At 44.7% G+C, this 15,460-nt stretch overlaps 1 protein-coding gene across 1 annotated transcript in view; it reads right to left on the bottom strand.

Moving 5' to 3' along the window:
* Positions 1 to 916: 916 nt before the first annotated feature.
* Positions 917 to 15,460, bottom strand: part of lrrk1 (leucine-rich repeat kinase 1) — a 179,755-nt gene continuing 165,211 nt past the window's right edge. Inside the window, exons 33-34 of the mRNA XM_078530495.1 lie at positions 10,003 to 10,104; positions 917 to 2,055 (exon numbers count right to left, since the gene is read on the bottom strand). Of these exons, the coding sequence (XP_078386621.1) occupies positions 1,878 to 2,055; positions 10,003 to 10,104 (280 nt within the window). The 3' untranslated portion in view covers positions 917 to 1,877. The remainder of the gene's footprint in view (positions 2,056 to 10,002; positions 10,105 to 15,460) is intronic.

Here is a 15,460-nt window from a genome sequence, read left to right as displayed (position 1 = left end):
GGGGTGAATGCAATTCAAACAAGCTTGTGGAAGCTTGGAGTTTATTGCACTTAAACGGCTGGAGCGAGGTTGTCTTAAGAGGCTAATAGTTAGAAAGGTAAGAGCATTAAAGAGCAGGTGGTCTTGCTCAGCTAAAGACCTGGAGGCATGATGTCTGCAATCCTTGCAGTAAGGGCAGTTCAGAGCAATGTTTCTGTTTTGGGTGTTAGTGCTAAATTAGTTTAAAAGCATTCTGTAAATCTTGAAGGGTTGTAAAATCTATTTTTTTCTCAGATCAAGGAAGGTATTTTAAGTGAGGGATACTTAAATTAAAGGTCTGCTTGAGGGTATCCCAGAGCATGCCACATCATTATGGAGATGGGTAGATGTGTGGAACTTGGGAGATTCTCTGGTTTCACTTTATCTGGGAATATTAGTTGCAGCTTGGGCCTGGTGTACGCAGTTTGCAGCTCACTAAGAGAAGATAGCCAAAGTCAATGGCAGTGAGCCCTGCAGTGTAAGCAGAGAAAAAGCTAACCTCATTATTCACCACCTGGAATGTGGGTGGGCTTAATCTCAATTTGAATTTTGTTAGGGAGCAGAAGCTGGAAGATAGCCCAGTTTGAAGCTAGTGAAGAAATCTACAATGGTCCTCATGGAGTCATGTGGTAAAGAAAGGATTCAGCATGGAAGCATTGAGAAGGCAACCAGAACAAGGGACGGAGGCATTCGTAATTGAGAAGTATTAAAAAAAGAATCCTACCTCAGAGATTAGCTGGAATTGAGGAGAATTAAAGTAAATTCCAGAGGACTGTGGCATACTTTTGGGTGGTCCCTACAGAAATAAATAGCTTTCAGGTTAATGTGATTTATAAGGAAAAAGCTTTGGAAAAGTAAGGAATAAAACTGAGTACATAACATACATAGTTACAGTTAATAGTGTTAAGACTGCTGGAATTTTTTAATTCTTTTAAATACAGTAAAGTTTTCGTTTAAAAACATGAAATCTTGTGGAGTAGTTCTATTGGCTAAATCACTGGGCATACAGATTTCTCTTCAAATGTTTACAGTCCCTAAGTGGATCGTAACATCCTCCTTTGGTTGGCCTCAACTATCCAACAGGGAAATAACTATCACTCTCCCTAGCCGAGCGAGTTAACTGTGCACACACCAAGTATCCAAGCTGGTCCCTTGTGGCCCCAGTTTTATCTTTTGTCTGTTTTGTTGGCATCGAGGGGATTTTCCAACTTCATGTCCAATATCTGGCACTGGTCTTCGAAATTGACCCTGGGTCACCTGGACCCAAATATTTCCTCGCTTAACCTGAGATAATTGCCCTGCAGTCAAAGATAAAGCAGAGTTTCTTCAAGAGAAATTGTGTGAACAAATCCTGTATCTCTACCCCACAAAATTCCTGAAAGTTGTAACCGAATCTCTCACAGGTTCAGAACTTCTATCATTTACTGACAATTTGTTCTTCACATTCATTGCACAATAAATACATTCTCCCCATTTAAACTCTTTACAGGAATCAGATATGGGTTTGCAGTTCCAAGTAGAGAGAAATATGCGACTGTACATGAAGTAACCAGCAGCAGTGATATGGAGATCGGAATTCAGGAAGTGTCTTTGAAACCTGAATGAATTCCCGTTCTGTGCAACAGGACCTGCAGTGATTTCCACCCATTTCGACAATCCGATCTCAGCAATTGTACTCAGTTTCTCGTACCGTGCCTCGTGCTTTCATGAGTTAAGTTCACAGAGAAAATCAGCGATGAGTATGTTTTTCTTATTGTTGATAGCCTTAATTAGAGAACAGAATTATTGTCTGTTCTACAGTTTTCCTCCTCAGTCCGTAGGGTTTACATAATGAGAGGGGCTGAATTAAGTTCACTGGGCTACCTCCGTCTGCGCATGCTGACTTCCATTCTCGCCAACTCCTCATACGACTGATAGAAAAACTCAAATTCCCTGGATCCCCAGGCCCTCCAAACATACAGCGTCCAATCTGCGGTCTCATCCCTAAAGCAGCAGACCACCGTGTCCTTCGCCACAACAGCGGCTTCCACCAGCTTGCTGTAAGGGAGGGGGACATCAGACAGGACAGTGTTAGTAATGTTATCAGTGCTTCTAGCTAAGTACAAACTACAATGCTGACAAACAAGACTGATCAGAAAAGTGACTGCCCTTGGAGACAAGGGTAAGTGGCAGGTTGGCTCCAAAATTGGCTCGGTGGCAGAAAGCAACGGGTAATGGTCGGTGGGTGGTTTTGGAAATGGGAGTTTGTAAATGGGAGGCCCTTTCTAGTGGGGCTCTGCATAGCTCAATACTGGAACCCTTGCTTTTTGTGGTATGTGGCAATGATTTACATTATCAATGATGTTGGGGCAATGATTAAGAAGTTTGCAGATGATACGAAAATTGGTCATGTGCTTGATATTGAGGAAGAAAGGTGTAGAGTGCAAGATGATATCAATGGGCTAGTCAGGTGGGCAGAGAAATGGCAAATTGAATTCAATCTAGAGAAGTGTGAGGTGATGCATTTGAGGGGGACAAACAAGACAAAGGAATAGACAATAAATGGTAGGATACAGAGAGGTGTAGAGGAACAGAGGGATCTTAGGGTGAATGTCCATGTATCCTGGAACGTAGCTGGCTGGGTAGGTAAGGTGATTACAGCATCCAGGATACTTCCCTGTATTGACTGAAGCAGAGAATAAAGCAATAGAGAATTTATTTTTGAAACATCTCAAAGACTAGTTAGGCCACAGCTAGTGTTCTGTGTACAGTCCTGGTCACTGTCCTACAGTTAGAATGTAATTGCACTAGAGAGGGTACAGAGGAGATTAATGAATGGAGAATTTTAGTTTTGAGGTAGGATTGGATAGGCCGGGGCTGTTTTCTTTGGAGAAGAGGAGGCTGAAGGGGGATTTATTAGATTATTTGGTGGTGGAGTAAATAAGAAGGACCTATTTTCATTAACAGAACGGTCAATAACCAGGGGGAATAGATTTAAGGAAATTGGTAGAAGGACTTGAGTGGAGTTCAGGAGAAAGATTTTTACCTCGAGGGTGGTAGGGATCTGAAACTCACTACCTGATAGGTTGTAGTAGAAAGCCTCATTGCATTTAAAAAATACTTGACTATGACTTGAGTGCAGTACTCGATAGGGGACCTTTCATAAAATCTGAATTTCATAGCATCATAGAATGGTTACAGCACAGGAGGCCATTCAGCCCATTGTGGTCATGCTGGCTCTCTAACAGAGGGGCTCAGCTAGTGTCCCACTCCCCACATTTTCCCCATAGCCCTGCTAATATTTTCTTTACAGATAATTTCCCTTGAAAGTCTTGATTGAACCTACCTCCACCGCATTCTCAAGCAGTGCATTCCAGATCTTAATCAGTCAATGTGTAAAAAAGCTTTTCCTCATGTCATCTTTGGGTCTTCTGCCATTTATCTTAAATCTGTGTCCTCTGGTTCTTGACTTTCTTGACTGAATGGGAAGTCTCTCCCTATCTACTCTGTCCAGACCCCCCATGATTTTGAATACCTCTATTAGATCTTATCTCAACTTTCTCTTCTCCAAGGAAAACAACCCCAAATTCTCCAATCTATCCCTGTAACTGAAGGCCCACATCTCTGAAATCATTCTCGTCAATCTTTCTGCATCTTCTCTAATGCCTTCACGTCCTAAAGTGAAGTGTTCAGAATTGGATGCAATTGAGGCTGAAGCAATGTTTTATTAAGGTTCATTTGGTGTCTATTAATAAAGTCGAGGATCTCACATGCTTCATTCAGCACATTCTCAACCTGTCCTGCTTCCTTCAAGAATTTGTTCATATATTCCCCCAGTTCCCTCTGCCCCTGCGCATCCCTTAGAATTGCACTGGATTTTATACTGTCTCCCCACATTCCTCCTACCAAAATTAATTATTCCATACTTCTCTAGATTAAATTGAGTCTGCTACTCAACTGCCCATTCCACCAGCCTGTCTATGTCCTCTTGAAATTTAACACTATTTCCCTCACAGTTCACAATGCTTCCAGGTTTTATATCAGCTCCAAATTTCAAAATTGTGCCCTGTAGACCCAAGTCTAGATTATTAATACATATCAAGAAAAGCAGTGGTCCTAGTACAGTACCTGGGGAATTCCGCTGTATACCTTCTGACTGTAAACAGTCCAAAAATAACCCAGTCACCACCAGCCTCTGTTTCCTGTCACTCAGCCAGCTCTGTGTCTACGCTGCCGCTATCCCTTATTTCCATGGGCTTCAACTTTGCTGACAAGCCTATTATGTGGCATTTTATCAAATACCTTTTGGAAGTTCATGCACAGTGCATCAACAGTTTGCCCTCATCAAACCTCTCTGTTACCTCATCAAACAACCTGATCAAGTTACTTCTGGCCAGCACAGTAATAATGAGCTGAATGGCCTCCAAGCTGTGCTGCAAATTTTCTATTTCTATATTTTCTAAGCGATATTTACGCTTTTGGCGTCCCAGGTGCTTGTTACTGAAAGTCATTACACTGCTTTGTGCAAATCAGGAGCAATTAAAACTCCTAGATTACCATACAAGCAAAAGAGTAAAACAATCCAACAAAGAGGGAAATACAGTAAAAGGAGAGAAACACAACGAACGAAAAGTGTATGGATTCCAAATGTTAACATCTGTCAGGTGGTTTTCTCTTCAATGCATATTTTGCACTTGTTTTTCAAGAGATAATACAAAGTATCAACTGTGTCTGATTTGTTATTATTGCATTTGAGTGCTTCAGTTGGAGTTTGGTGAGACAGGGAGTTCAATGAAGAGGGGAAGGAGGGATCCTTTCATTTTCTACCTGTCCTCAGTAAGAAGAGCGGCAACCTTGGTAAGTAGCATCTGGTATTTCCTCTGTCCTTAATATTCTCTAAACTAGAGGAACTAAAAGCAAAGGAAGTAATATAAGGGTAAATCATGGCAGGGCAGCTCAGCCAAGTGGAATGCTCCTCCTGTGCGATGTGGGAAGTTAGGGACACTTCCAGTGCCCAGGGCGACCATGTGTGCAGGAAGTGTCTCCAGCTGCAGCTACTCGGAATCCACGTTTCAGAGCTGGAGCTGCACCTGGAGTCACTGTGGCACATTTGCAAGGCTGAAATCTTCATGGATAGCACACACAGTGAGGTGGTCACACCGCAGGTAAAGAGTGCACAGGCAGAAAGGGAATGGGTGACCGCCAGACAGTGTAAAAACACTAGGCGGGTAGAGCAGGAGTCCCCTGGGTCCATCTCCCTCACCAATAGATTTTCTATTTTGGCTACTACTGGGGGTGATGGTTTCTCAGGCGAATGCAGCAAGAGCCAGTCTGTGTCACCATGAGTGACACAGCTGCACAGGGTGGGGCCGGGGGGGGGGGGGGGGGGGGTGCGGGAGATAAAAAGAGTGGGAGAGCAATAATTATAGGGGATTTTATCATAAGGAGAACAGGTAGACGTTTTTGCGGCCGCAGACATGACACCAGGATGGTATGTTGCCTCCAGTGTCAGGATCAAGGATGTCACTGAGCAGCTGCAGGACATTCTGAAGGCGGAGGGTGAACAGCCAAAGGTCGTGGTCATATCGGTGCCAAGAACATCGATAAGAAGAGCGATGAGGTCCTGGAAGCAGAATATGGGGAGCCAGGAAATAAATGAAAAAGCACCTCAAAGTTAGTAATCTCAGAATTACTCCCAGTGCCACGTGCTAGTGAGATCAGGAATAGCAGAATAGACCAGATGAATGTGTGGCTGGCGAGATGGTGTAGGAGGGAGGGATTTAGATTCCTGAGGAATTGGGACCAATTCTGGGGAAGATGGGACCTGTACAAGCTGGATGGGTTGCACCCCAGCAGGACTGGGACCAATATCCTCGCAGGGGCATTTGCTAGTACTGTGGGGAGGGTTTAAACTAGATTGGCAGAGGGATGGGAACCTGAGCAGGGAGACACAAGAGAGGGAAACAAAGATAGGAATGAAAGACAGAAAAGTAGAAATCAAAAGTGGAAGGCAGAGGAAACAAGGGCTGGCAGTAAATAGGGTCACAGTACAAAACAATGTGTAAAAATATTAAAAAGACAAGTCTAAAGGCACTGTATCTGAATGCACGGAGCATTCACAATAAGGTAGATGAATTAACAGTGCACATAGATGTAAACAGATACGATATGATTGTGGTTTCAGAGACATGGCTGCAGGGTGACCAAGGCTGGGAACGGAATATCCAAGGGTACTCGATATTTATGATGGACAGGACAAAAGGAAAAGGAGGTGGGGTGACGTTGTTAGTTAAGGATGAAATCAGTGCGATAGTGAGTGAGGATATTGACTCAGAAAATCTAGATGTAGAATTAGCCTGGGTGGAGCTAAGAAGCAACAAGGCACGGAAAACATTAGTGGGAATTGTCTACAGGTCTCCAAACAGTATTGATAATGTAGGGGACGGCCTTGAACAGGAAACTAGAGGTGCATGTAGCAAGGGTGCTAGAGTAGTTGTGGGTGACTTTAATCTTTATAGACTGGCCAAACCATATTAGCAATAATATTGTGGCGGGTGAATTCCTGGAATGTGTACGGGATGGTTATTTAGACCAGTATGTTGAGGAACCTACTAAGGAACAGGCTATCCTAGATTTGGTATTGTGCAATGAGAAGGAGTTAGTTAACAATCTTGTTGTCCTTTAGGGAACAGTGACCATAACATGATAGAATTCATCATTAAGATGGTAAGTGAAGTAGTCCAATTTGAAACTAGGGCCCTAAATCTTAACAAAGGAAACTACAAAGGTATGAAGGGTGAGTTGGCTAGGATAGATTGGGGAACTTCATTAAAAAGCTTGACAGTGGATAGACAATGGTTAATATTTAAGGAATGAATGTATGTGTTGCAACAGTTATACATTCCTTTCTGGTGCAAAAACACAACAGGAAAAGTGGCCCAAATGGCTAACAAAAGAAATTAAGGATAGTATTAGATCCAAAGAGGAATCATATAAAGTTGCTAGAAAAAGTAGCAAGCCTGAGGATTGGGAGCAGTTTAGAATTCAGCAAAGGAGGACCAAGAGTTTGATTAAGAGGGGAAAAATAGAGTATAGAGTAAACTTACAAGGAAGATAAAAGCGGACTGCAAAAGCTTCTGTAAGTATGTAAAAAGAAAAAGATTAGTGAAGACAAATGTAGGTCCCTTACAGTCCAAAATGGGAGAATTTATAATAGAGAACAAGGATATGGCAGAGCTATTAAACAACAACTTTAGCTCTGTCTTAATGGAGGAAGACACAAGTAACTTGCCAGAAACACTAGGGAACCAAGGGTCTAGTGAGGAGGAGGAATTGAAGGAAATTATTACTAAAACAACAATGCTGGAGAAATTAATGGGACTGAAAGCTGATAAATCCCTAGGGCCCGATAATCGACATCCCAGGGTACTAAAGGAAGTGGCCATGGAAATATTGGATGTGTTGGTCGTTATCTTCCAAAATTCTGTAGATTCTGGCACATTCCCAGCAGATTGGAGGGTGGTAAATGTAACCCCACTATTTAAAAAAGGCGGGAAAATGTTAGAGTCTATTATAAAAGGTGTGATAGCAGGACACTTAGAAAATATCAAAGGGATTAGACAAAGTCAACATGGATTTATGAAGGGAAATCATGTTTGACAAACATACTGGAGTTTTTTGGAGAAACAACTAGCAGAATAGATAAGGGAGAACCAGTGGATTTGGTGTGTTTGGATTTTCAGAAAGCTTTTGATAAAGTCCCAGATAAGAGGTTATTGTGTAAAATTAAAGCACATGGGATTGGAGGTAATATATTGGCATGGATTGAGAATTGGTTAGCAGGCAGGAAACAGAATAGGAATAAATGGGGTTTTTTTGGAATGGCAGGCAGCGACTAATGGGATACCACAGGGGTCAGTGCTTGGGCCCCAGTTATTCACAACATATATCAATGATTTGGATGAGGGAACCAGATGTAATATTTCCAAGTTTTCTGACAACATGAAACTTGGTGGGAATGTGAGTGATGAGGAGGATGTTAAGAGGCTTCAGGCAATTTAGGCAGGCTGAGTGAGTGGGAAAATACATGGCAGATGCAGTATAATGTGGATAAGTGTGAAGTTATCCACTTTGGTAGGAAAAACAGAAAGACAGAATATTATTTAAATGGTGATAGATTGCGAAACGTTGCTAGTCAAAGGAACTTGGATGTCCTTGTTCACAATCACTGAAAGCAAGCATGCAGGTGCAGCAAGCAGTTAAGGAGGCAAATGGTATGTTGGCCTTCATTGCAAGAGGACTTCAGTACAGGAGCAAGGATGTCTTACTGCAACTGTACAGGGCCTTGGTGAGTCCACACCTGAAGCGGTGTGTGCAGTTTTGGTCTCCTTACCTAAGAAAGGATGTACTTGCCATAGAGGGAGTGCAGCGAAGGTTCACCAGACTGATTCCTGGGATGACAGGATTGTCATATGAGGAGAGATTGGGTTAACTAGACCTGCATTCACTGGAGTTTAGAGGAATGAGAGGAGATCTCATTGAAACGTATAAAATTCAGACAGGGATGGACAGACTGGATGCAGGGATGATGTTTCTTCTGGCTGGGGGGTCTAGAACAAGGGGTCACAGTCTCAGGATACGGGGTACACCATTTAGGAATGAGATGAGGAGAAACTTCTTCACTCAGAGGGCGGTGAACCTGTGGAATTCTCTACCACAGAAGCTGTGTCGGCCAAGTTCTGAATATATTTAAGAAGGAAGTAGATAGATTTCTAGACTCTGAAGACATCAAAGGGTATGGGAGGAGAACGGGAGTACGGCATCGAGACAGAGGATCAGCCATGATCATTCTGAATGGCGGAGCAGGCTCGAGGGGCCGAATGGCCTCCTCCTGCTCCTATTTTCTATGTTTCTAAAACCTGAATTCCAGCCCGAATATACAACCACACATGAACTGAGGTGGATTTCCCGCTGCATTTTGCCCACAGAGTGAAAAGCCAAAGATCAAAGGACCGCTTCTGAACAGGAATGAATAGAAATAAATACCTGTATCTTGTCTGAAGAATGTGTTTAAAAAGTTTATACTGTAACTGGGATATACTTTAGAAAGTAATGGTGTTAATAACATCCATATCAACTGGGGGTTACCATTGACCAGAAACTGAACTGGACTAGCCATATAAATACTGTGGCTACAAGAGCAGGTCAGGGGCTGGGAATCCTGCGACGAATATTTCCCCTCTGACTTCCCAAAGCCTGTCCACCATCTACAATATACAAGTCAGGAGTGTGATGGAATACTCCCCACTTGCCTGGATGAGTGCAGCTCCAACAACGCTCAAGAAGCTGGACACCATCCAGGACAAAGCAGCCCACTTGATTGGCACCCCATCCACAAACATTCACTCCCTCCACCACTAACGCACAGTAGCAGCAGTGTGTACCATCTACAAGATGCACTGCAGGAATTCACCAAGGCTCCTTCCACAGCACCTTCCAAACCCACGACCACTACCATCTAGAAGGACAAGGGCAGCAGATAGATGGGAACACCACCACCTGCAAGTTCCCCTCTAAGGCACACACCATCCTGACTTGGAAATATATCGCTGTTCCTTCACTGTTGCTGGGTCAAAATCCTGGAACTCCCTCCCTAACAGCACTGTGGGTGTACCTACACCACATGGACTGCAGCGGTTCAAGGCAGCTCACCACCACCTTCTCAAGGGCAGCTAGGGATGGGCAATAAATGCTGGCCCAGCCAGTGATGCCCTGATCTCATGAGTGAATAAAAAAAACATGATTATATGACAGATCTAATCCAGCAATCTATCAGATTGGATTAAAACACCTCCCACCCGAGGATAATTACAGAGCTGAAAAACCTGTCTCCAGCACATTGTCCGTGTGGTGTAATGGATTGTATGAGGGGTTGGGCAGGGCTTGAGAGACAGACTGTGGAGTGGGGTTTCTCGTGAGCTTTCCATTCACATTTCACACACTTACCTGCCCTTCGACACAGATTCTGCTTTCAGCACTGCTGTTACCCTGCCTTGCTGGCAGCCAAGCTGGCTTTCCAGCTCAATAACAATGATATCACCACCTTGTCTGAAATGAAATGGAACAACACAGCATTTAAAAAGGGGTTTCGAGCAACAATCAGCAACAATGAACAGAACAGGGTGGCTGCAGTGTGCACTGGGAGTAGGGCAGTATGGGCGCAGTGGGTGCAGAGCGCAGTGGGTGCAGCGCACAGTGGGTGCAGAGCGCAGTGGGTGCAGAGCGCAGTGGGTGCAGAGCGCAGAGGGTGCAGAGTGCAGTTGGTGCACTGTGCAATGGGTGCAGCGCAGTGGGTGCAGCGCGCAGTGGGTGCAGCGCGCAGTGGGTGCAGCGCGCAGTGGGTGCAGCGCGCAGTGGGTGCAGCCTGCAGTGGGTGCAGAGCGCAGTGGGTGCAGAGCGCAGTGGGTGCAGCGCGCAGTGGGTGCAGCCTGCCGGGGGTGCACTGTGCAATGGGTGCAGAGCTTAGTGGGTGCAGAGCTTAGTGGGTGCAGAGCGCAGTGGGTGCAGAGCGCAGTGGGTGCAGAGTGCAGTGGGTGCAGCGTGCAGTGGGTGCAGAGCGCAGTGGGTGCAGCCTGCAGGGGGTGCACTGTGCAATGGGTGCAGTACACAGTGGATGCGATATACCTAATGAGATTCGGTGCATTGTGCAGTCTCTATGTGACTCTCACCTGGTTGATCAGTACATCTGAATGTACACATTGTTAATCAGCCAAATGTAACATATTTTATCCACTTTATTTACAGAATCAATCATTACCAAGATAGAACTAACATTAAAAAGAAAGCATTGCATTTCTATAACCCCTTTCCTCAGGATGTCCCAACACACTTTACAGGCAATGGAGAATTTTTAAACAATGCAGTCACTGTTGGAACAAAAAAAATGCAGCAGCCAAAATGGCAGAGAGAGCAATGGGATAATGACCAACTCACTCCTGTGATGTTGCTTGAAAGATTAATATTGGCCAAGATGTCAGAAGAACTCTCCTGCTTTTCTCTGAATAGTATTGTGAGATCTTTTGCATCCACTCAAGAGTTTACATTTTATCTGGTTTACATTTTATCTGAAAAACAGCACCTCTGACAGTGCAGCATCCCATTAGTATTACACTGGATGACAGTGAAGATTACTGTTTTAAGTTTTAGTGTGTTCCTATAATTCTCTGACCCAGATGTGAGAGTGCAACTGAGTGAGCCCTGCATAGAGCCAAACAAAGCACCTTTCACAACCACCGGATGTTGCAAAGTGCTTTGAAGCCAATGGAGTACTTTTGAAATGTAGTTAATATTGTAATGTAGGAAATGCAGCAACCATTTTGTGATAATGACTGGATAATGTGTTTTTGTGATGTTGATTGACAGGTGAATATTGGCCAGGACGCTGGGGATAACTCCCCTGTTATTCTTCAAAATGAGATCTCATATGTCCACATGAGGGGACAGATGGTGCCTTGCATCTGACAGATGGTACCTCTCTGACAGTGCAGCACTCCTGCTGTATTGAAATTGCACTGGAGTGTTAGACTTGACTTTTTGTACTCAAGTCTTGGAGTGGGATTTGTACCCACAGCTTCCTGATTTGGGGGGGGAGAGTGCTACCCACTGAGCCACAGCTGACACTACCCACTGTGCTACCCACTGAGCCACAGCTGACACTAATACAAATCCCTTTGCTCAATTTTTCAGTTTTGGAGCTTATGTGAAATCTCCACCAACATTACCAAGATGGTTTCAACTGCACAAATCAGTAAGGCAGGCCTGTCAGTCCTAAAGCAATTCAAATCTTTCAGTTCAAATCTTCCCTGGTCTCTGAATCATCAAAGCAAATCACCTTGAACCCACACAACCAGTGAACTGGTCACTGTGGGTGTGGGTGAGCATAGAAGCACCGGTGGAGAATATCCGATCTGGATTGTGAAATAATATTCCAACTGAATTCCACCAGCTTAAATTGACAACAAAGTTTACCCATAAAACTGCAGCAGCGAAACAGGGAACTGAAGAGAAATTGGAGGCATCACCAAAAATGCTCACTCAGAATGAGGAGGCAAAAATAAATCTCTTTGCACCGAGGGTTGTTGGCGTGTGGAATGTTCTCTCACAGGGAATGGTTCAGGCAGGAATCTTAGAATTGTTACTGTGCAGAAGGAGGCCATTCGGCCCATCGTGTCTGCACCACCTCTCTGAATGAGCAATTTACATAGTGCCGCTCCCCCACCTTCTTCCCATAAGCCGATACATTCCTCCTTTTTACATAACTGTCTAATTCCCTTTTGAATGCTTCAGTTGAACCTGCCTCCGCCACACTCTGAGGCTTTTGCTTCTTTTACTAATTACTTTAAATCTGTGCCCTCTCACTCCTGATCCTTTTATGGGTGGGAACAGTTTCTCCCTATCTACTCTGTCCAGACCCCTCATGATTTTGAATATCTCTACCAAATCTCCTCTCAGTCTTCTTTTCTCTAAGGAAAATATCCCTAACTTCTCCAATCCATCTTCATTAATGAAGTTCCTCATCCCTGGATCCATTCTAGTGAACCTTTACCGCACCCTCTCTAAGGTCTTCATATCTTTCCTAAAGTGCGGCTCCCAGAACTGGATGCAATATTCCAGCTGGGACCGAACTAGTGTCTTATACGAGTTCAACATAACCTCCTTGCTCTTATACTCCAAGCCCCTATTAATAAAGCCCAGGATACTATATGTTTTATTAATTACTCTCTCAACCTGTCCTGCCACTTTCAATGGATTATGCACATATACACCCAGGTCCCCCTGCTCCTGCACCCCCTTTAGGATTGTACCCCTTATTTTATATTGTGTCTCCATGTTCTTCCCACCAAAATCAATCACTACACATTTCTCTGTATTGAACTTCATCCGTCACCTGTCCGCCCACTCCACCAACTTGTCTCTGTCCTTTTGAAGTTCTACACTGTCCTCCTCACAGTTCACAATGCTTCCAAACTTTACATCATCCACAAACTTTGAAATTGTGCCCTGTACACCAAGGTCTAGATCATTAATATATACCAGGGAAGGCAAGGGTCCCAAATTTGAAATATGAAGCTAGTCTCAGTAATCGTGAACATGAAATTATCATTGATTATTGTAAAAACCCATCTGGTTCACTAATGCCCTTTAGGGAAGGAAATCTGCCGTCCTTACCCGGTCTGGCCTACATGTGACTCCAGACCCACAGCAATGTGGTTCACTCTTAACTGCCCCCTGAAATGGCTGAGCAAGCGACACAGTTCAGGGGCAGTTACAGATGGGCAATAAATGCTGGCCTAGCCAGCAACACCCACACCTCAAGAAAGAATAAATAATAAAACCTTCTCTTACATCTTCAAATACCTCCAGCAAGTTAGCATAAACATGATTTTCCCTTAAGAAATCCATGCTGGATTTCCTTAATTTACCTGCATTTGTCCATGTGTCTATTAATTTTGTATCGAATCCCTGTTTCTAGAAGATTCCCCACCACCGAAGTAAAACTGACTGGCCTGTAGTTGCTGGGCTTATATTTACACCCTTTATTGAACAAGGGTGTAATGTTTGCAATTCTCCAGTCCTCCTGTGAGAGGCAGAATGTTACAGGGTCAGGGACAGAGCGAGAGACAGACTGTTACAGGGTCAGGGACAGAGCAAGAGACAGACTGTTACAGGGTCAGGGATGGAGCGAGAGACAGACTGTTACAGGGTCAGGGACGGAGCGAGAGACAGACTGTTACAGGGTCAGGGACGGAGCGAGAGACAGACTGTTACAGGGTCAGGGACGGAGCGAGAGACAGACTGTTACAGGGTCAGGGACGGAGCGAGAGACAGACTGTTACAGGGTCAGGGACGGAGCGAGAGACAGACTGTTACAGGGTCAGGGACGGAGCGAGAGACAGACTGTTACAGGGTCAGGGACGGAGCGAGAGACAGACTGTTACAGGGTCAGGGACGGAGCGAGAGACAGACTGTTACAGGGTCAGGGACGGAGCGAGAGACAGACTGTTACAGGGTCAGGGACGGAGCGAGAGACAGACTGTTACAGGGTCAGGGACGGAGCGAGAGACAGACTGTTACAGGGTCAGGGACGGAGCGAGAGACAGACTGTTACAGGGTCAGGGACGGAGCGAGAGACAGACTGTTACAGGGTCAGGGACGGAGCGAGAGACAGACTGTTACTGGGTCAGGGGACAGACTTACAGAGACTGGGGCAGTGGGATTATTTTGGGTTGATGTACTGCTATAGGGAAAGACCATGGCAATTAGCATCCATTTTGGATCGATACAGGATTATGAGTAAAAAGTGGAGCTGTGGGATTATTTCTGAATTGATACAGGACTACAGGGAGAGAACGGGCTAATGTGATTAGTTTGGGATTGATACAGGGCTGGGGGAGAATACATGGAGCTGTGAGGGTTAGTTTTAGATGCTGTAACGAAGGTGTTGGACTGAATGGCCTCTTGTGATTCACGATAACTCGGTGTTCCCCTTTTTCCAGTCTGTAGTGAAGCAACAAGACTGTGGATTGTTTTATTTGAAATGTTAAAAGTATTTGAGAGTTTCTCTCTTTATCCTATTTCCTCTGGTATGGAATTCCAGTATAAGAGAACAACTTCAAAATTAGGACAGGACATTTAGGAACGAAATCACGGAGGGTGGTGGAGATCAGATCTGGAACTCTCTCCCCAAAAAGGCTGCGAACATTAGCTATCAGCTGGAATTTTCACTGAGATTGATTCTTTCCTTTTGGTTAAAGGTATCAGGGGATATGGAGCTCAGCCAGAAGAATAGGAATGAGCTTCAAATTAGCCACAGTCGAACTGAAGATGGGGCAGATCTGAGAGGCTGAATGATCTATTCCAGTTTGTGTTTCACAGTTTCACAGCCCCTCCTGGCTCTACACATGTAGATGTTGTGCTTACCTCTTTAATAAGGCAGTGTCCATTCCTTTCCACACCTTCTGTCACCACCCCCACCCCCTTCCAAAATTCATCCTCTCCAATTCCCAATGCTTTCTAAATATCTTTCCTTCCTTCTCCAAGATCCTCAGCACTGGGTGAAATCTGACTGCTTAGTTTTAAACAAGTAACTGGACCCTTTCTGGGTCCCAACCCCAATAATTTGAGGTCCACCTGCCTGCTTGATTTTACCAGGGGCTTTTTCCAGGGGGCTTGTCCAATTAGGGGGGTGGACTGTGCATGGAGGAGGGCCAATGGGAGTGCCTGAGGCTCTGGGTCTGGGAGAGGTGAGTGCTGCCACTGTACGTGGGAGACTTTGAGGGCACCTCAAGATGGAGGAGCCCTCTGATGGCTTCAAACAAAGTGTAAAATGATGCCAGGCCATCATTCTAGAGGGAAAGGCCCCTCGACAAGATGACATGTGGCTGCAGCTGTGGCTCCCTCGCAC

Source organism: Cetorhinus maximus, chromosome 26 (genome assembly GCF_964194155.1).
Source record: "Cetorhinus maximus chromosome 26, sCetMax3.hap1.1, whole genome shotgun sequence".
Taxonomy (NCBI): Eukaryota; Metazoa; Chordata; class Chondrichthyes; order Lamniformes; family Cetorhinidae; genus Cetorhinus; species Cetorhinus maximus.
Note: the sequence above shows the minus strand (reverse complement) of the source record. Positions and strands in the feature narration are given on the sequence as shown.